This window comes from Catharus ustulatus, chromosome 1, assembly GCF_009819885.2.
Source record: "Catharus ustulatus isolate bCatUst1 chromosome 1, bCatUst1.pri.v2, whole genome shotgun sequence".
NCBI lineage: Eukaryota > Metazoa > Chordata > Aves > Passeriformes > Turdidae > Catharus > Catharus ustulatus.
Genome location: NC_046221.1, coordinates 8,414,019 through 8,435,021, shown reverse-complemented (window position 1 = coordinate 8,435,021; position 21,003 = coordinate 8,414,019). Strand labels below are relative to the sequence as shown.

The 21,003-nt window shown below is 41.2% G+C and overlaps 1 protein-coding gene across 1 annotated transcript; it reads right to left on the bottom strand.

Moving 5' to 3' along the window:
- Positions 1-603: 603 nt before the first annotated feature.
- On the bottom strand, positions 604-13,017 carry NOM1 (nucleolar protein with MIF4G domain 1). Its single transcript, XM_033071206.2, has 11 exons — positions 11,998-13,017; positions 11,102-11,226; positions 9,982-10,177; positions 7,853-8,176; positions 7,328-7,438; positions 6,429-6,596; positions 5,708-5,829; positions 3,768-3,900; positions 3,284-3,415; positions 2,520-2,629; positions 604-1,648 (listed from the first exon to the last, which is right to left on the bottom strand). Exons 1-11 carry the CDS (start codon positions 13,015-13,017, stop codon positions 1,471-1,473), a joined length of 2,619 nt encoding a protein of 872 aa, XP_032927097.2. The 3' UTR covers positions 604-1,470.
- Positions 13,018-21,003: the final 7,986 nt, after the last annotated feature.

The window sequence follows — 21,003 nt, the reverse complement described above, 5'->3', positions numbered from 1 at the left end:
CATCAATTCAGCTGCTGCCCACACTTTGTTAATTGGTATGAATTCTAGGAAATATCATTAATTTTATTGCAATTAATTCTTCAGTTTTGTTCACCTAAAAAATGCCAGTGGTATGAAACAAGCTTTAAAAAAAGCATTTTGCTTTGTTCTCTTGCTAATAATCTCTTCTGTTGTTACTTTGCTAGTGTAACCCAGGATTTTGAAAGTGGGTCTCTCAGCTCTCAGGACACCTGTTTCCCTGAAGCTTGCTCTATCCTCTCAGAGGAAAGGTGAGAAAAAACAGTCCTCTGGCTGCTGCGGGAAGCACTTCTCCACCTGGAAACCGTACACCTGAGCAAGCAGAATATACTACATTTAACAATTTGATTAAAAAATAAATTTTCCCAACAGGGACAGTTCAGTTGGTATCAAAGCCAATTGGGAGGCACCATTAAGTAAACAGCCCATTGGACACTGGCTACAGAAACAGGGCTGACAACTCTAACACAGGTAGATCACAGATGCACATTCCAGACAAGAAAGCACTTCCCATCTCCACCCAATTTAAGATCATTCCCTTCCTGGCAGACCAGCCACAGTAAAGCCAACACAAACACCAAAGTATTTAGAAAAATGGCAGTTTAATGTGTAGTGGTGAGGTGACACAAGAAACAAACAATTAATAGAGTGTTACAGAAAGAAATGTGTCTCCTTTTTTTAAGTATCCAAATGAAAAATGTGAGCAAACCTTCTTAATACCTTCTCAAGGGAGGTATTCTCTTCTTTAGACTCATATTGATGATACTATTTACGTCTAGAAAAATCTGATTAACACAAGTGATTTGGCAACTCCAATTCTCAAGCTGTGAAAAACAGGCTAAAAAAAGTTATAAAACTATGCTGTGATATCTAAACCCAATATAATTGGGCAAAGACAGATCTTCAAGTTGCTTTGCTACAGCTTTGAATCCAACTGAAGATCTTTTTCTGACCCACAGTCAGGGAAATCAATTCACAGAATTAGCAAATAACTTCCAACACTTTTTAAGAAAAAAGTTGATTTCTTCCCCACCGACTCACCAGTGCTTGTGCCATCTAGTGGCCCCTTTCTTCAGGTGAGTACCATGGCTCCTTATTAAAAGCCTTCAGCTAAGGCTGCTTCCTTTATTACTTTAAATGAAAGGCTAGAATGCAATGCAAAACACCACTGCTGACAAAGTATCACAGAAGAGAAATTCACCCTCTTCTCCAGATACCAATGGTCAACATGAAGCACTTGTACCAAAAAGGGACATGACAAAACTGTATTTTCCCTTTCTCCAAAAATCTTGTATCCCCTTCAATTAAACCTCTAACTAGCACATAGAGCAATGTAACTGTTTACATTAAAAATTGATCCTTTAGAGTAAATCAGCACTCCTCATTCTCAATCATTTAGGTCTGAAAGACCCCAGCTCAGTTTTTTTGTATGTTTTATACAAAAAACCATAACTATAGCTTCAATTTGGGTTCTTTTGCCTCTAAAGCCTTGGTTGCTAGCTCCACTCTCTCTTTTAACAAGCTAGTTTCTTCAGCACTCTTCTGGGCTTGTGCATGTTTCAGTAAGAAATGCGTAAGGAAAAGTTTCAAGCCTTCCCGCAGCATTCCCAGTTTGGGGTTGTCAGATATCCTGTAAAGATACATATAAAAAATATTATTTAGTCTTCCCTCATTTCAGAAGTTTCTTATTTTTCTCATCTTCTTCAAACAGACCAGTAGAAAAAAATCCAAGCCATAAAAGAAGTTTTATTGAAGAAGCTTTCAAATTACCAAGTCTGCCTTGGTTTGGCAAACAGCCCAAACACTCGACATACAACTGGCCTCAACAATAAAATGGAATATTGCAGCCTCAGGCTTGCTTTATGTAAACAATTACATTCCAGCAAAGAACAAAGCAAACACCATGTTCAAGCTTCCTTGTGTTGCTGTATGACAGCTCAAACATCACCACCTAATTTTTTCTAACTTTATGTGACATTGCAAGTCTTATCTACTCAAGTCCTAAGCATCCCTAAGGACGGAAATTTCCCAGCCTTTCCAGGCAATCCTGTCTCATATAAAAAATAAGATTTTTCAGAGAACATTGATTAAAAAACCATTAAAAATTCCCAAATTTTTGCCTCATTTTTGCCTTTATTTTTCCTTCTCAAGATACATCCTAGCAATGACTGCTGGCAGAGGGAATCCCTCTGCACACAAATAATACAGCATAAGGGAAACAGGGAATTACATAGCTCTGTTCATGAAAACCCTATGCCCAAAATGATACATTGAATATCTGGAAGCCTTATTTTGTGTAACACAGTTGCATCTCTATCAGAGCCTGTACCAACACACATAAGACACACTTGGCCCACTCAGCCAGGAAAACTTGCATTTTAAGGGATGAACAGCTGATGTGTGGAAAAGGCACAGTGTAATTCCAAACAAAATAGGCAAACTTCTTATCTTCTTAATTACTGCTCAACAAGAGTTCTCTGGAGATGCCAGTGATCACTTACCTCATAAAAATGTCAGTAATTTCTTCCTCATCTGCTTTGGTTAACAGTGTGCTTAATACCTGTCGTAAGAAACGGACTTTGGGTTTGTCCAGTTCACTGAATTCAATTACCTGGCAGACAGAGAGGGAGAATTACATTAATTAAGTATTTCAAACAGCTGGTCTTCTCTCCTAAATGAAGAACTTTCAGCACACCAATTGGCCTCTGCATACATTGAGCCTTGAGTTTAGCACAGAATAATTACCTGAGAAGGCTGCCTCCAAAAGCCAATCAATAATGAAAGCAAAGAAAATCTTCTAAGGAATAAAAGTCTACTGGTACCAGAATACCAGATGTCCTTTCTCAATTAGATAAATACTTTGTAAGTACTTGGGACAATCCATTTAATTGCTATGGACTCCCCATTCTGAAATCCAAGAAACCTACTCAGCACTTTCTTGTCTAATAAAAAAAACATCAGCTAAAAACCATAGCACAAAATCCACTGGCAAAGCTTGCTAATGAAGGGCCCTCAGTTCCAACTCTGGATACACTAAAGGAAATAATCTCACAACTGCTACAGATAAAGAACTGTAGACTTTCTCTATGCCTGGGTCACCACAGGTTCCCTTCCCTAAATGACAGCATTACCATAATAAATTGGAACAATTTGGTAATTTTCAAACAAGTTTATCTTAGCATAATCAGATAAAATATCAGATAGGTAGCTGCCATAGAACTAGCAAATGCAGGGAAAACACAGAAGGATTTGAAAACACACCAACCTTGAGAACTGAAAGTGGCAGTGATTTTGTCCTTATTAAGTGAGCCAGTAGTGAAACCAAGTTGGAGATGGCAGCAGCTGACAGGTTTTCCAAGTCTCTGATTTTGTCCCAAATACTAAACTGAAATGTCACCTAGGGGTCAAAGGTAAAAAATAATCCTACAAATCAAGTGGCTGTTTAAAAGAGTAACAACATAACAAACCTTTTGACCTTCTATTCTTTATAAGCCCTCCTTTAATTAACAGAAATGCTTGATCAGACTGTTCCAATTATTTTAAAATGCATAAAACAGAAGGAAGAAAATATTCAGCATTTAATTTTCTATTCAGACCTGACCATGGGTATGCCTTACTGAATGCTTAGCCACACCAGCAGAATTTTTCCTTGGGATCAAGATCCTAACAGGCATGCATCCATTCTCAGGTACTCTGTCTTCCCAATCACAATCATGACAAAACCAATGAAGCAACAGATTTGTCTTTACCTGAAATCGTCTTTCATAGCCACAAAACTTGCTAGCCAGAAATGCATAGAAGGGGTTGAATGTCTTCTCCTGTAAGCAGCAGTAAAGGATGACATGAACTATTTCTCTCTCCTGCTGATCTTTTAGTCCAAGCCTAAAATTCAGCAAGAAATTGAGAAGCATTTTGTAAGGAAAAACTTGCTGAGACAAAGTAAGAGCTACAGTCAACATCTGAGAGTAATACTTTAAAACCTCTCCAAACATCACATTAAATTTTACTTGTTATAAAGTACCTCTGAGCTCTTTAAAACTCCTAGTGGACTCCAACCTTTAAGAGTATTGGCTAAACAAGTACCCTGGTATGACACTGGGGAAATGATGCAGCACTATAGATGTTAGTATTCATTCTCTCTCCTGAGTGAAACTGTGGTTTGTGAAGGGGGTGTGGCCGTTCAGCTGATGAAGGGGATCCAGTCTCACTCTCTCCTTTTTGTCACCAGTGATGTTCCCAGCCCTGTCTTCCCTGACACCTCTGTAATCACTGAGCCACTTCAGGGAGCTGTTCTGCATTCAAACTTATTACTTTCATTTGCAGTAAGGAGGAAAGGGACTAGAGAAACTATAGCACCCTGGATTTAAAACAGTTTAAATTATCCTTTAACCACACCTCAACTCAGCCACAGAATTAGCAGCAGATGAATCGACAAGAGCAGTTAAAATATTTCTTTATATGCTCTTCCTCACGAGACTGACACAAAACACACAAATACAAATTCCCATACACTCTGGAACACATGTTCACACTGAAGTTAATTCCTTCACTGACAATTATGTGTGTGTTCCATTATATTCTGCCAGATGTGGGCAGATTTAAGAATTCCTCTCTTTGAGTTTGCTGTCCAAACATCAGAACCAACACACACCAGGCAGCCTGCAGAGAGATTTTCTGCCAAGCCTGTATGTATTCAGATTTGTGTACTAGCTTAAATGGCACAGATGACAGTCAAGTCCAATTTGCAAATTGAGCTGCCAGGTCTTGGCAAGAGCTGCAGCAGCAGCTAATTTCTTTTAATTGAACAGGCCATATTAAGATATTGGAATGACTCCATCACAGTCATAAGTCCAAGCTGTGTTTTGCAGAAGTGGCATTTAATCAAATATTAGTTGACTTTATTACAAAGTCTGTTTTGGTTCGGTAAGCAAATTAAATAATTGCACGCCATCCTGGTAAGACAATACCCTTGAGTTACAAGGCTGAGACAGAAAAGTTCAGATCTGATCCCTCCCAGTTCCAACAGATTTAATATTCCTACAGAATTAATATTCTGACAAACACAAGGAATAGCTTACTTTGAGCTCTTCCCTAATCATATCTTCTTCTGAAGAGCTGCTTGTCAAGGAGTAAGGGAACTGGTCTTAATGTGAAGCAAACCCAAAGCTAATAAATTGTGCAAGAGGGAAGTGGAGGTGCTAGAACACTACCAGGTCATGCAAGCACAGGCAGAGATGGCTTATCAAGGGGACAAGACGTCAAAGGAGTGGCAGTAGTACTGAAATCACAGCAATCCAGCAAGAAAAAACCCAAGAGATGTTCTGCAGGTACTTCTGGTCTGCCTCTGTAAGCAAACAAACCTGCAGCAGCCTTCCACCCAGTCTATTGGGATACACAACTCCAATGCAAACAGGCTCCTTACATCAAAAGATGCTGCAAATCCCAGCTGCAGCCAGGAGTGACAACAGGGGCTACAGTTTTCTTCTGACTGCCAGTCAGTTCTGCCTGCTCCCATTAATCCTCACACCAAGGTTCTGGTCCCTTCTCCTGCCCTTTGATGGTATGTGGATCCCTAGCTATGCACTTCCTTTAATTGCATCATCAACTGAATTTTCTTATGCCCAGACCAGAAATGTATTTACAACCTAGTTTTAGTTCTGGGGTGATTTCTGTACTAGGCTGTACTTACTTCAGAAGTTTTTCAAAGGCATCCATGAAGTCTTCACTCATCATTAAGACACAAAAAATACTTCTCCTGATATCAGTGTTCATTCTCAGCTTACGAGCAAGCTCCATTATTTTTGAACTCACCTGAAAATAAAGTTATATGTTATTTTATTTATGTTTGCCTTAAAAAAGCTATTTCTGTACAGCCTTAGATAACACCATCAACGAAGCTCTCCAGTAAACCATGAATCACCAATCCAAAGGTCCTGAGCTTTTGTCCAGAGGCACGGGCATCATCAGGAGCTTTTTCAACTATGGAAATACATTTTAATCTACTTTAATTGTGCTAATTAATTTTAAGATGTGCTTCTTTAACATGAGTAATTCACCATGATCATCTCATCACATTACTTTTGGAATCAGCTTGGATATATGCCACAGACAGACATCACAACCTGTCAGAATTCCTACTAGCAAATCCTCTGTTGAATCAAGTTTCCTCTTTCACCTTAGCAATTCCACAGGATAAGAAAAACAAGTTATACCATATTTGTAGTAAAAGCTCTTGTGAGGCATACGAGTACAATATTTAAAAAAACCTAAGAGCAGAATTTACAGCCCAAAAGCTTGGTCTTACAAGAGCATATGAAGGTTTTCTTGGTGGGCTCTGAAATGAACTTATTGAACTTATATGAAAAATCTTCAAGAGATCACAAACACTTTGACTTATAATTTAGATTTACCTTTCCTACGTGCAGCTTTTGCTGAGCCTGGCTTTTTGTGTCACTGATCATTGGTGCTCCACTCCAGGATGACCCCACGATCCACCAGCGACCAACCTGGTCAGCACTGAGGAGAGACTCCAGCGACACACGGAGCTGAGTGTCTTTTCCTGAGCCACTGCTGTGAATCTTGAACAACAAAACAAAAGTAAAAACCAACACAAAAGTTTTTATTTGAAATACAAATACTTTAATTACTTAAAATTATTTTTAAACAAAAATTTTACACATATAAGTTAATATCTCCATAAAGGTTTTCCCATGTTTCCTCCCCAGCCTTTGTTTCAATCAGCAACCTGAAAAGAATTTACAAGTATCCCAAGTGCTGTAATTTTAAAAAAGGATAAAGTTGCATAAATCTACATGTAGAAGCTCTTGGGGTTTTTATTTGAAAAAAGAGATACTAATCTAAAAGAAGACTTATTCCAATCACAAAGTTTGATTAGAATTCAGAGGATGCTGACATTGAAGCATCTTACAAATCTGGTCATGATTTTCATTTTGAACACTTGTGACTACATAAAATGACTCAACAAACTGCCTTATGTGTTGTACAGCTCAAGTAACAAAAACTTCTAAGAATTTTCAACAACAGAGTCTAGAAGCATATCAGAAGGACTGCAAAAAATTAAGAAAGGAAATCCTACAGAACTAAGTTACCTAGCTTATTTTTGCCTGGCCTCTTATTCTCATATGCACATCCTGCACTGATGAATTGGTTTCATACTGGGCTGTTCTAGACAAACTGCCCATTCTGTAAAAAAGCCCAACAAAAAACTCCCAAGAAAGCTGACATCCAACACAAACAATTACTCCTGGATTAAGAATAACAAGGTTACACCAGCCAAGGAAGTTCTCACCAGTGCTCTCTGCAATTTGCGGAGTCTTTCGACTGGTTCAGGATCATACCCAGGAATCTTACGCATGTCATTGTTCCTAAGTGCCAGCATAGTCTCCAGCATAAATCGAACCTATTGGGAAAAGAAATATTCCTGTGGATTCTGAGCTGTGGGTTTATTAAATGAAGTAGAAGACAGTGCTTTGAAATTACTATGCTGTGAGAATAAGCAGCTCAGCTGGCGATATACACCAAAATTTAAATACACGTTTAACCCCTATTACATTAATTTGTGTACAAGCTTAATCTGCTAAACACTACGCCTCAGTGACCATTTTCTGAAGTGTAGAAAGTATCATGAAACAGAAAAACTGTCCACTGCATAAGACACAAACCAGTCCTGTCTCACCCATCATGAGCATTTCAGCATCTGTGCTGTAAGAACTACTGCAGAAAGACAGACAACTAAACAGAATGTAGCAGAAAAGGTTTCCAAGTACTTATTACAGGCTGTTGAGAATATAAAATATTTAAAACAAACACATACCCTAGTCTGATCCTGGAATTTCTTCTCTGCTGTGCTTGCTTTCCTCTGGGCTTCAGTGATCAGTTCTTTCAAGGCCAATGCATCATCTTTTCTTAAGGAAAAGCCCACATTTTTCAGTAGAAACAAAATCAGCTCAATCTCTTTTTCAGTGAAAGCGCTAACAAGCTTTTTCAGAATATCAAAGATCAGCAGGCAATGAACCACATGGAAGTTATACAGATGAGCAATCAAGGCAAGCAGATTTTCACATTCTTTCCCTTCAGCATCACTTTTACAGAGTTCATCAAATTTCTTCACCACAGCTTCCAAAAAGTGAGCACCGACCTGGCAACAATTCCATTAAGGGGGAAAAAAAATCCAGCAGTTAACTGTAAGTAGATTTTACAGACATCTGTAAAACTCATTTTTGGGTCACTGCCACTATTAATTTTAAAGAAATATTGTTGCTTCCCTCAACCAATATAGAAGTTCTACATTTACACATACAAATACATAAGCAGACATTTTTCTAGAAGTCTATGTTATTTACACTTCATATTTGACATCCAGTTGCCTTTTAAAGCCTGTGCAAGAAAAACAAATATTGTGAACCTACAGTATCCATACATCAGCATTTATTTATATAATATTCATGGACACATATTAGCATCTTTCCAGCTGTCATGCTGTTACTGCTAGTCATTCATCCAGGAAAAGTTGCATGTCAAAAAGCAAATGCATTCTGAGTTTGGCATTCCAGAACATAATCCTTAACAGGAAGATAAAAAATAATATTGTGAAAAAAATCCCCATGATATCAAGTTTTCACAGGTGCTGAGCATAAGGTGAAGCTGCTTTTGAAGCGGGGATAATTCTTAGACGTTTGTCAGTGGCACAGCTGGCAAAAGAGATTTTGGAATATATTTATTTCTGAAGAGAGAACTAATGCTAAAGGCTTGGATTAGAAAGCCTACAGGCTCTAAAGCACAGGGAGAATGAATGTAATGAATACATTGCTGCTAAATAAGACTCTCACTCATTATTACTGTGCTAAAATCTGCTGACCTTAAGAAAACCAGAAGTCCTAACAGCAGTACTGACTTACATTACAAACCTTGACCCAGCTCAGGAGTTAACTATGCAATGGGGCTGCACAAATTTATAAACAGGAAAACTTCTGCATTGCTCAACCTAATCCTCAGTGCAGCTGTACTATCACATTTTCATGTAATGCATATTGTACATTTATTTTACAGAAACATCGTATTTGCAGTCAGAACTGTCTTTCAAGCAGCAAAGTGGGACAAAATAAAAGTTTAATGCCAAGGCTACATGGAGAAAGCTGCTGTAATTGCATCCATCTGATATTTAATATGGTTTCAGAGCCAGCATTCAGGCCACAGTATGACAAACTGAAAAACTTGCATTAATACATCTTTTGCATTGAGATGTGGGGTGAAGAAAAAAGAGTAATCTAATAGGAACATACTGCTGGAACAACTCTCTTTCCTGACAGACATTTCACTGAAATTTGCTAAAATCTTCCCTTTGACATCAGGAGCTTCAGCATCAGCTTGGGCAAGAGGGATTTTACCTCATTCATCAGGCCTAAAAACACAGAACAAAACCCCTCCAAAACTGCCATGCTTTTTGAAGTTTTTAATATTCCATGTTACAACTATTTAATTCTACTGATGATTTGCATTATTTGCCTAGAAAAGAAGTTTATCCATCATAGTAAAAGGATTCCTGTAGTTGCAACACTTTTCTTATCTGGATATACATAGTTCAAAAGCAATACCCTCATGTATCCATGAGAACAGAAATGGATTTGTGTAACTAAAGGGAAGAGAAGCTGAAGGTTAGAAATTTTTGATTCCTGGGTGCAGAAAGATTTTGAGGAAAAAATGATGGTTTTATAACTGAGCAGTGGTAACTCATGGAGGAAATAAAATCAGATAAAGCAACAGACTTAGACCCTTTCACTTGTGGAAGCCTTGCAAATAAGCCACAAAATACTAATGAAACTCAATGAAAGATGCTTGTTAATGCTATGGTTAAAAATTACAAGGCAATTCAAACAAAACGTCAAGAAAAACACTCTACAATATGTATTTTGATACCAAATTTGTCCCAAGCACAAGAATTACCTCAATTCCTACGTTATGATGAAGGATGCTGACCAGAAGGACATGCTCCATCAGCAGTCTCGTGGGCATGGCCACTGCAGTGACACAGGCATTCATGAGAATGTCTGTCAGTGTGTCATTCATGTCCTTCCTGCTGTTGGCCATGTAGAGCTCTTCCATCTGTCCACTGATGGAGGACAAATTTGGTTCACTCAGCCTATGGAGACACAAGATCCAATGTTCACTCTTTCTTCTCCTTACACAATTCCACAGTTTTGAGTTCACCCAACAAACAACCATTCTTTTTAGAGAAACTTGTTTGACTTAAGAAGAAAAGATGGGAGATTGGTAAGATGACTGGAAGGGACCTTTTGTATTTTCTCTGTGTTTACTAGATTAAAAAAATATAATACATTTTTTAATTCTAGTGCAGTTTTAAAAAAATTACATATAAAAACATGTTAGCAACAGTATTTACAAAGCACTGTCAATCTGCTAACTGTCACACTGAACAGATTTATTACAAAAAGAGTTATAGCAGTTTTAACTGTGGCACATCACAGTCTTTGAAGAAATTAAGCATGAAAATAAATTATACTTTTACATATATGGTGTATCAAATTTCAGATGAACAAACTCTAGTCTATGTTTTATAGGTAACAGATGAAAATTGCCAATAGATTTCTGATTTTAAAAAATACTCTAAAACTGAAATGAATGTTAATTACTTTTTCTAGTCTAGTTTTCTAACCTAAGAAGGGTTTCTCCTCCTTAGCTGTAGTGTAGGAGAAATTTAATTTATTTAAAAACACAAACCAAACCAAAACCTGTTTTCTTCTGAGTGTTTTTTAATAAGCATACTCCAACTGACACTTAGTGAATTATACCTACCACTTGCAGGCAACTGCTGTGTGGAATCCAGCCCAAACTTAAATTTATTTTCTAGATTTTTCAACATATATAATGACTAACTTTGAAGAATTTATACCAATAAAGATAATTATTCTTAACAATAGCAGACATGATTGCCAACTTAAAATCAGTTTGTGAAGAGAAAAGTCACATCCTTGACACCTGGGCTTGAATGATGAGCATTGTCAAATTGATCCAAAAAGATTAATGACTTTCCTTATTACATTACCTATTAATGAGGCCATTCACCATTTTTTTCAGTCTTCCCAATTCTTCTCTTTTCTTGTCATCTAGTGCCTCCTGAGCTTTCCTTATTTGAGGAGGAACATACTTTGTAGCACCATGGTTATCACTCTTAGGAGGAAAACAAGAAAACAAGGTATCAGATGAGACCAGTGTCTTAAACACAAGCAAACATTTCTACTTAAGATCAATGCACCAAACTTCTAGTTAAGGTTATATCTTATTCATTCTTAGATGAATAATCAGTGCCAAAAAAACCCCATGAAGAAGCAGGCAAAAAATCACCCTTTATGACAAACTTGATGACAGCAAAGCCCCTCTTCCCTTACTTTAAGTTACAGTCATTAAAACCTGACATCTTAAGTCTTGGTTTTACTCAAGTTTTATAAGAGACAGTTTAAGTTTAGGTCCGTGAGGGCTAAATGACCTGTGTGACCTCCTCTCCTCCATCCATTCAACAAGAACTAACACTGGCAGAACCTCTACAATCGTTCAGAAAGTAACATTTCAGTGTGCAACCACGCTAACTTCAACACAAGCTCTCCTTGCAGAAGGGCTTGATCATATTCTTACACTCTAAAGCCAGGGCAGCTCCTTTTATTTGCAGATCTCACACACAGCTCCCACGTGCCTTGTGCTGGAGGGCATTACCTGCCAGCAGCCTGACTCGGGAACTCTTCCCTCCACGTCTAACAAGTGTCCCTAGCACCTGTCAGACACCTCACTCAACACTGTCGCTGGGCCCGGCTGTTCTGAACCAGGACAACACTGCACGTGGCCCAACTGCACAGCAAACACACGGAGATTCGGCTCTGCTCGGTGTTCAGGTGGCGGGATGTGCTTTGGGAAGCAGGTTCGTGTGTGCTGAGGCGAACATCCTACCTCTGCCTCCTCCTCCTCCTCGCTCGAGGGATCGCTGGCCTCTGGTACCCCGCCGTCCTCGGGGGACGAGCTGTTGCTCTCCCGATGTCCTTCCCCGTCATCCGCCTCGGAGGGGTCTGAGGCGTCTTCCTGAGCCTCCTCATCCTCATCATCCTCCTCGTCCTCACCATCATCCTCCTCCTCACCATCCTCCTCGTCTTCACCATCCTCCTCGTCCTCACCACTCTCCTCCTCGGGCGGCAGGCGCTCCCGCGGCCCCGGCTGTGTGTCCGGCTGCTCCTCGTCGCTGCTCTCGCACAGCTGGCTGAGCCCGGCCCGTGTGCCCAGCGCTCCCAGCACGTATCCCAGCCCGTCCCGCAGGAAGCTCTGCGGCAGCCGCTCGGCCGCGGCTCCCTCCTGCTTCTTCTTGCGCCGCTTCCCGAGCCCCAGCTGCCGCTCCAGCCGCCGGATCTCCTTCTCCTCCTCCTCGTTGGCTTCCAGTAGGGCCCGTTTCCGCGCCGAGGTGGCTGCGGCGGCCGAGTGTGCCTCAAGGGCAGTCGCTGTCGGTGCCGATACCGGCCTGGGCTGCTGCTTCCCAGCGGCGGGCGAAGCCGGGGCTCCGGGGCGGGCGGCAGGAGCCGGCTTGGCCTGGCCTGGCTTGGCCTGGCCCGGCTTGGCCGGAGTGGGCTTGGCCTGGCCCGGCTTGGCCTGGCCCGGTTTGGCCGGAGTGGGCTTGGACGGGGCCGACTTGGCCGGAGCGGGCTTGGCCGGGGCGGTGGGAGCCTCCACCAGCTCCCCGCGTTGGTGTCGGCGGCGGCGACTCCGCTTTAGTTTGCGCTTCTCCTTCCTGGCGTCCCGGCGGCTCCTGCGGTTGTACCTCTCCGAGTCTTTGAGCAGGGCCAGCGGTGGCTGGCCGCCGGCCGCCTGCACGTAGTCCTGCACCGCCTGCCGCAGCCGATCCAGTTTCCCTCCGCGGCGGGCGCGGGCGGCCGCTCCCCGCTTCATCCCGCCCGCAGCCACACCGCGCCTGGGCGCCGCCATCTTGGAGAGAGGCCGGGCCGCCGCTTCCGCCACGCGGCCACGCCGGGCACAGCGCCCCCTGCTGGAGCGGCTCTGAGGGGACGGGAGCAGGGAGTGCTGCGGTAGGAACGCTCCGTCTGTGGAGAGCCGCTCGCTTGTGCGTGTGTATCTAAGAATGACAGAATCAAAGAAGAAATTAGGTTGGAAAAGACCTCTGAGATAATCGAGTCCAGCTTATGACCGAACACCATCACGGCAACTAGACCGTAACGCTAAGTACAGTGTTTAAGGAAACACCTCCAGGCACCGGGACTTCACCAGGTCCCTGGGCAGCCCATTCCAGTCACCCTTTCTGTGAAGAAATTTCTCCTGTTGTCCAACCCTGCAGTTTGAGGCTGTGTCCCCTCGCCTGTCATTTGTTATCTGGGAGAAGAGCCCGACCCCCACCTGGCTACGCCCTCCTCTCAGGTGATTGTGGAGTGATAAGGTCCAACCTTATCACAACCCCAGCTCCTGCAGCCCCTGCTTACAGGATTTATGCTAAAGACCCTTCTCCAGCTTTGTTGCCCATTTTTAGACGTGCCCCAGAAAGAAAATGCAAGGCTTGTCCCTCTTCTTACACCAGGGACTGGAGCAATTTGTCCTTTTTGGCCCTGGCGGTGATCACAAGGCTCCCATGGAACACGAGGCTCCCATGGAACACGAGGCTCTTGCTGGTGCCTCTTGAGGAGCTGAGGGACACCAGCCCCTGGACACTCCTCCACCTGCCCACAGCCACGTTTTAAGGTCCTTCCAACACTGCCAGGTTCAGGTGTCTCTTTCTGAGTGTACCAGAGCCAACATCCATGTGCATGGCCTTCTGCAGAGGGACTTGGGGGTGCTGATAGAGCACTTGGGGGTGCTGATGGATGACCAGCTGTCCATGAGTCACCAATGTGTCCCTGTGGCCAAAAATGCCACAGAATCCTCAAATGTATTTGGAAGAGCACTGCCAGCAGGTCTGGGAGATAATGCTGCCCCTCTGCTCAGTACTTGTGAGGCACATTTGGAATGCTGTGTCCAGTTCTGGGCTTCTCAGGACAAGAGGGAGATGGAGTTCCTGGAGCCAGTCCAGTGGAGGGTACAAAGAGGATTAAGGGACTGGAGCATCTCTCTTATGAGAAAAGGCTGAGGGAGCAGGACCTGTTCAGCCTCTAAAAGAGATGACAGAGGGGACCTCATTAATGTACATAAATATCTATGGGAGGGTGCCAAGAGGATGGACCAGGATCTTCTCAGTGGTACCAAGCAATAGCACATGAGGCAATGGGCAGGAACTAATGCACAGAAGTTCCACCTGATGATGAAGAACTGTTGTGTGGGTGACCATGCACTGGAACAGATTGCCCAGAGAGGATGTGGAGTCTCCTTCCTGCAGGAATTCCAGAACCATCTGGATGCAATCCTGTGCCATGTGCCTGGGGTGACCCTGCTTGAGCAGTGGGGTTGGAAGAGATGATCCCTTTCTAGCCCGACCCATTCTGGGATTCTGTGACTGGTGCCAACTCCTCTTCAGTCATTTCCACCCTCACCAGGGTGCAGGACAAAGTGATGCCACTGCTGGGGCCTGTGTCCCTGCCACAGGCATGCATTCTCCTGGCTCTGCACAGCTGGTGACAGCTTGTCTGTCATCCATGTGATCAGGGGAAATTAAATGTCCCATAGCAGTTTGCTGCTGTCAGCAGGAAAACCAATTTGTCCATCTTATTTTCAGTCTCTGCTGTACTCCAGGCTTATGGAGCCTGCTGGGTGTGTGCCAGTCATGTCTGGCAGATGCCTGGAGTTCCCCAAAACACTGAATTTTTCCCAAGTTTCATTGAAAACTGGGCAGAGGAAAGAATTTCTTTGCTGCACAAAGAGCCTCAAAATGAGCTTGCACCTTAGCAGACACGAGAAAAACACAAATGAAAGCCAGCACACACGACCCAGTTTCAGAAAAAGGGTTGGTCTTGAACCTGGTTTGGGGACCAAATCCCAAGGAAGTCAGATTTCATTTTGTTTGTCACGGTACTTCTGATCTCTTTTGAACAATGAAGTAGTGCACAGGACTTACATTTTACCTGACAATTTAATATAGCTTTATTACCCAGAAGATTATTTTTGTCTTTCTATGCATGTTTCCATATTCTCTGATTACATCATATGTCCTAGATGACCCATGCCTCAGAAATTCAGCTTTCTCAAGGCTGATGCACAATGAATCTTTCATCCTCACTGACAAAATATGTTGCATTGATTTGTCAAGGCATTCCTTTTGCTACATTTTAAACTATATATTATGTTGTAATTTATTGCCAGGCCACTCTTTATTCATGCACAGACATCTCACATGCATTTTGCATCCTATTTATAGATTTATTGATAACAGTAATCCAGCAGCATGCCAGAATGCAAGATAAATACAGCTGAATATAGTTTGAGAAAATATTAGGTGCTTTTAGAACCCTAAGATTTGCATCTTCCTTGTGTCTCATCATGTAATTTGTTATTCAGGGCAAGAGAGCTTTCCAATAATGGGAAATTTCATGTATCTTCAAAGAGAGAAAATGCCAATATTTGCCTTCTTCAATAATTCATGTCACAAAGCAAAATGTGAAGAGCATGTATTTTGCTGAACCCCATAATCCCAAATTTGGTTGAAAATGGACATGTTACTTTTGCAAAAATATATGGATAGAATTATTATTGCCTGTTTTTGAAGTAAAAATACTTTCAAAGAATTAAAACAATATTTCAGACAAACTACAAATATGATAGTCAAGAAAATGTAATATTTAAAGAAATACCAACATGTTTAATAGACTAATCCAGCATTCAAATCTAGTGGTGCTGAATCAAAAGACATACAACATTTACATTGCAACAAATATTTCAGATCCTATCCCAGAATATTGTGGTTTATCATTTTACATTTACCAATTTGGCTTTGAGTAGCTGGTAAATACAGTCTTCTTAAGGTCTAAAATGTGAATAAATTAGAAACTCCTGCCAAGGACTCTTCCAACATTCCTGTGTCATCCAAATACCAGAAAAGGGAGGAAATCCAGTTTCTATTCCACAAATTTCACTTTTACATCTCTGCATCACGTGAGCATCACTTACCAAATAGGAATTTGGAACTGAGGGAACATTTTGTAATTGTTCTTTGTTTTGACAGTGATCCCACATCAGAGAAGAAGCCACGAGGGCAGGCTTCACATTTACAATGAAACTGAGCATAATGGCATGATTCACTGGAAATGAAAGTTCATATAAAATTGTTGCTTCCTGCTGAGATAATCTTTGTTAACAGATTTCCTTTCCTATTACTTTATATTCATGGATTATTATTTCCCAGCCCCCAGCAGAATGAGCAGAATACAATTCCTTTAGCTGCCTGTCTGCTATTGTCTCCTGTTCACCTCCTACATGCCATGAAAATGTGCCTTAGTGACTGCATAATGCACATAGGTAGATGCTGGCTCTTTTGTAATTTGCAGCTATTGAGAATATTTATCACCACAGGAAACATCAAAGCAGCACCAAAAGACTTTTAGACTGAGCTCTTAAGGGTGGCTCTTTGTTCTCATCATTGGAGAAAACAGCCTGATTAATGTAAGAACATGGCTTTAAATACAAAGCCTTTTCTGACTCTACAGAATAAAAGCTTCTTGCCAGAATGAATTTATTCCAAGCACTGAGAGCCTCAGAACAGTGCAAGTGACTCTGCTATGAGTGCCCAGCACAGCATCCATCTACTGGAGGTACTACCTCTCCCCGTGTCATACTGTCACCACTGGGATCAGCAGAACTGAAATTTGGGCTGCTGGGAAAGATTGTCTGTGGAAGGACACTTTTCTTCTGGAAAACTTTTCCCAGAGTCTCAAGGTAGTACAGAGTTGCTGTTTCCTCAGATATGTTTCAGTCCCATCTGTTGAGGAAGGCATTGGTAGGTGAAGAAAGTGATTTCCAAAGTGTTTTAAAGATATGTCCCTGTTGCTCAGAATTTTGGTGGGAGTATTCTTGGTTGTTAGTATGTTGGGGGCTTGTTTGTTTGTTTTGGGGTTTTGTTTGCTTAAGGTTTTTGTTTTTTTTCTGTGTATGTGCTAAGCAATTCCTGCAGTCTTGGTCTGTAGACAGCTTAGCCAGGCATGCTGAAAACTGGCTGCACAGAAAGTCTAGAAAAAAAAATCTGTTCTGGCACTTCCTCCCACATTTCCTTCATCTTTGTACCCGACCTTGGACTGGTCATTTATCTTCTTTCTGCTGCCTTTGTACAAAATGAGCTTCCTTCCATCACTCTGTGGCTGAAGCCACACAAGTGCATCCTGTATCTGCAGGTTTGTCGGCTGAGGAAGTTCCACCACAGCACCTCCCCTCGAGGTGTAATTCCTGCCTCTTCTCCGGGGCTGCTTCGACAGATTTGTTGACCAAAAGCTGTTTGCTGAGTTTTTAATGTAATTTCTCTCTTTTAGTCCCTGAAATCAATGTCATCTGAGTCAGTACTCTCTGGTGATACTCCTTAAAAGAGATCTACCATTAGTTTAAGCTCATTTAGCCTGTTCGATTGAGAAAAGTTAGAAAGTAACCACGAGTATTTCACACCAGGATGTCTGTAGCTTTCCCCCTCCCCTCCAAAAAAGCAGATAAAAGTGGAAACCTCAGCTGGCAAAACTCAAGTAGGGAGAAGATGCATATTCACTGATTTTATTCATTAATATCTTTTAGTTCATTGGAAGGAAGGAGTGGGTACTAAAGGTTATTATTTAGATAAATGATCCAAAAGACAAGCATAAAAAAGACAGATATGCTGAGTGAAAGCAGAAACCCATTTCCCCAATCCATTAGCATTTTTAGTTTTAAACTATAAGGAGATTATCTAATATGTTGCACAAGGATGACTGAAGAAATGCAATCAGATTACTTGCTATTAAAAGGACGAGGTAAATTGCAACTAAAACGAACTTTTAAATTAGTGTTTTGTGCCCATCATAGTTTAAAAAAAAATGTAAATCAGAATAGCACCATTGATCAAAGTCCCACATTATGGCACTTTGCATTTTTCAAACAAAATTTATATACGTAATCAAAGCTTCTCTGCCATGATTTGTCTCTAAACACCAACCTTATCTAATGAACACTTGTATTGTCATTTAGAAGGCAGTTTTCATCAAAAACTTGTAAATACATACCAAGGGATCCTTTTCCCTCTGTTCTTTCTCCTTTGCTGTTAATTACTTAGCTTTAACGTCCCAGCTGAAATTCTGTTCCCTGAAGAATAGTCTTTATTAGCTATTTCTTTAATTCTGACAAGGCAACTTTGGAAAAAGAACACTTAGGAGTAACACTCCAGAAGAAATACCTGAGAAGGGTTGAATTCAACAAACATTCCCTAAACTTAACAGGTGCTGTTACTTTGTTAAAGTTGCTTTTTATCTGTTTGTTTGTTTGTTTATTTATTTACTTATAAAAGTAAAGACAGTGACAAGAGTAGGTGCTGTGCCACTGACACAGAAGCAGTGGCAGCAGTAGCAGTGTGCAGTGCTTCTGTTCATCCCATCTCTGGTACATGGTGTAAGGTGATCATTTCCAGAGACAATCCCCAGCAGCTTTTTCAGCTCAGTGGGGTGCTCCTAGCTATTAACAAAAGTCTTCCTGCATTTCTTCTGAGGCTTTGCTAAGTATGCCGAATATGATGTGTGTCTGAGCCAAATACAATGAAGCATTTGGAGGTCTCTCCAGGGTGTCAGCAAGCCTGTACTGAAACAATGATATCAATTTCTACATTTTGGCTGCCATTCTATATTTTAATATCCCAGTTCTTATAAAGCATGATGTTACTGATTTAAGGTACAGTTCCTGATCAGGAGCTTCACTTACACGAGCATAAGCAGAGTGCAGCAGTGGACTGTGCCTGTCACATCTCCAGTTACAGACCCTTCTCTCAAAGTGCTCTGAAATAGCCACACTGATCTAATCCTGACAGACAACAGAGTTCTTCTCCCTCAGTTTAGACCGACTGACCCAATGTCCTTGCTCTCTGTTTATAGTCAAATGGAGAGAAATAGTGACATTTAGAGGAAAAAACCTCATCTAATTCTTATTCGGCTTCTGCATCAGGACAAGATGATCAATGCCTCAGACTCCCTCAGCCCAAGATAAAAAGGCTGCCTGCCTTCCACGAGTGGCTTAGCTGCAGGCAATGGCCTTGGTGATGCCTCATTATGCAAAAGGTCATGGCAGCAAAACAAAACCATACTCACATGACCTCAAGTAACCTTGTGTTTACACAGTTTGTGTCTGGCAGTATCTAAAACTAGATACCACTCTAATCTACTCCTTCACCTGATGCCTTCCCTTTCAAGTGATTGCCATCTTTCAAACCTGCAGTTTTGGAGCTATTTTAGGCCATCCTCAATCTGCCAGGAATTGTCCAGGTAATGAATTTCCCCATGTTAACACCAGGAGCCATGGCATAATGCACCAAATTCAAGATTTGATCAGCATGAAACTAAGAAGTTTTTAAACTGGACCGGCTTAATTTTGGGATTCAGTTACACATAGAGGTAGCTAGCTGTGGGAAAGGGAACTTCTTCCAGCAGCAGCACAGAGCAAGATCACTCAAAATCAGTTATGAAACTACATTATTAGCAGATTACAGAAATTATTGTGTCAGAATTATTTCCCATGCTGCTTTGAGAACTCATTATTCAACAGCTACAACTGGCCCTTCTGTTGCCTAATCTGAAACAGGTTTTGAAACACAGGTGAAAACAGGACCACTTACAAAACCCTTTTTTGTGTAATTACATTTTCATGAAAGGGTTTGTCTTCTTTGCTCTCATGAATAATTTTTTAAAAAGACAAGCATGCTAGCAGGTAAGTTAAGAATAAAGCCTACAGAACTGTGTATGTGTGCCTAGGGAGCTGGCTGAATCTGTACAGCTTCAATTTTTTTTTCCTCAGTGGAAATTTCCTCCTTGTTTACTGGTGGCAAAGGTAAGAAATCTATTTTTAGGACAACTCACATTTGTCTGGATGCACTTCCAGAGTGGCAGTGTTAAGTTTACTGCATCCTATTCCTTTAAGTAATCATGGGAAAACACACAGTTAAAATGGGCACGTGTTAGTATCGTTGAGAATTTTATGATTACAGAAATCAGCTGAAGAGACAGTTTTATTCTTCATCTTATAATTGCAGTTGTAAATTCTTAACTGCAGGTGTGATATTTTCATTAAATGTTTAAATAAATCCTCACAATGTGGGATCCTGATCCCTGATGGGGGACTCCTACAGCCCTATTGAAGAAGAAACAACAATTACAAGAATAAATAATGGTGCCCTTGCTTCTAAGGCATGTCAAGGTATTAGTTTGAATTCTGAGCTCTTTAATTAGTCCTGAATCCTGCACAGGAGTGGTTCCAATTCTGAGACCTGTTATCTTTGTGTTGACACTTCTGCCTGCTTTTGAGCTCTGCAGATGAAAGAGGAAGCTTGAAAGGAAGAGAAACCTATCAGCAATTTGGCCATATTTATTTTTTTCCCTTTTCCTAGTAGAGAAGATAGTTAATGTATATTAATGCATGACACTAGTAATGATGATGATACCTGTCTATGGATGAGCTGCCCATGTGCAGGACTTGTTTTCTTCTCCGCCATTCACAGAAGGAGAACAACACCAGCTATGTGACCATAATGTTCCTTTTCTTGGTTAATTGATCATGGCTTCTTTCTGTTTCAACTTGGGTATTGAAAGAAACTTGATCTACAGAGGACCAAAGACCAGATGTACCTGAGTTTCAGTCCTGATGTAGTAACATCCTCTTTGTAGCCTTGGGCAGGTCACTTGATCTTTGAATTTTGCAGCTTCATATTTTGCTATGCAAATTGATTATAAAGATGTTGTGATGTTAACCTGAGCCACATTAGTGGTGGGAGAACTGTTTAGATGTTCTTCATACAAGATGGTGAAGAGGAAGTTGTGCTAG

Bases quoted from the DNA above. Each gene is read 5' to 3' on its own strand.
- NOM1 (XM_033071206.2), bottom strand. From the start codon at position 13,017: ATGGCGGCGCCCAGGCGCGGTGTGGCTGCGGGCGGGATGAAGCGGGGA. The intron at 5,830-6,428 runs GTAAATCTAAAT...CTTTATTTTCAG, and splicing joins AAAAGCTGCACGTAGGAAAG to GTGAGTTCAAAAATAATGGA. The intron at 3,901-5,707 runs GTAAGTACAGCC...GCTGAATTTTAG, and splicing joins GCCTTTGAAAAACTTCTGAA to GCTTGGACTAAAAGATCAGC.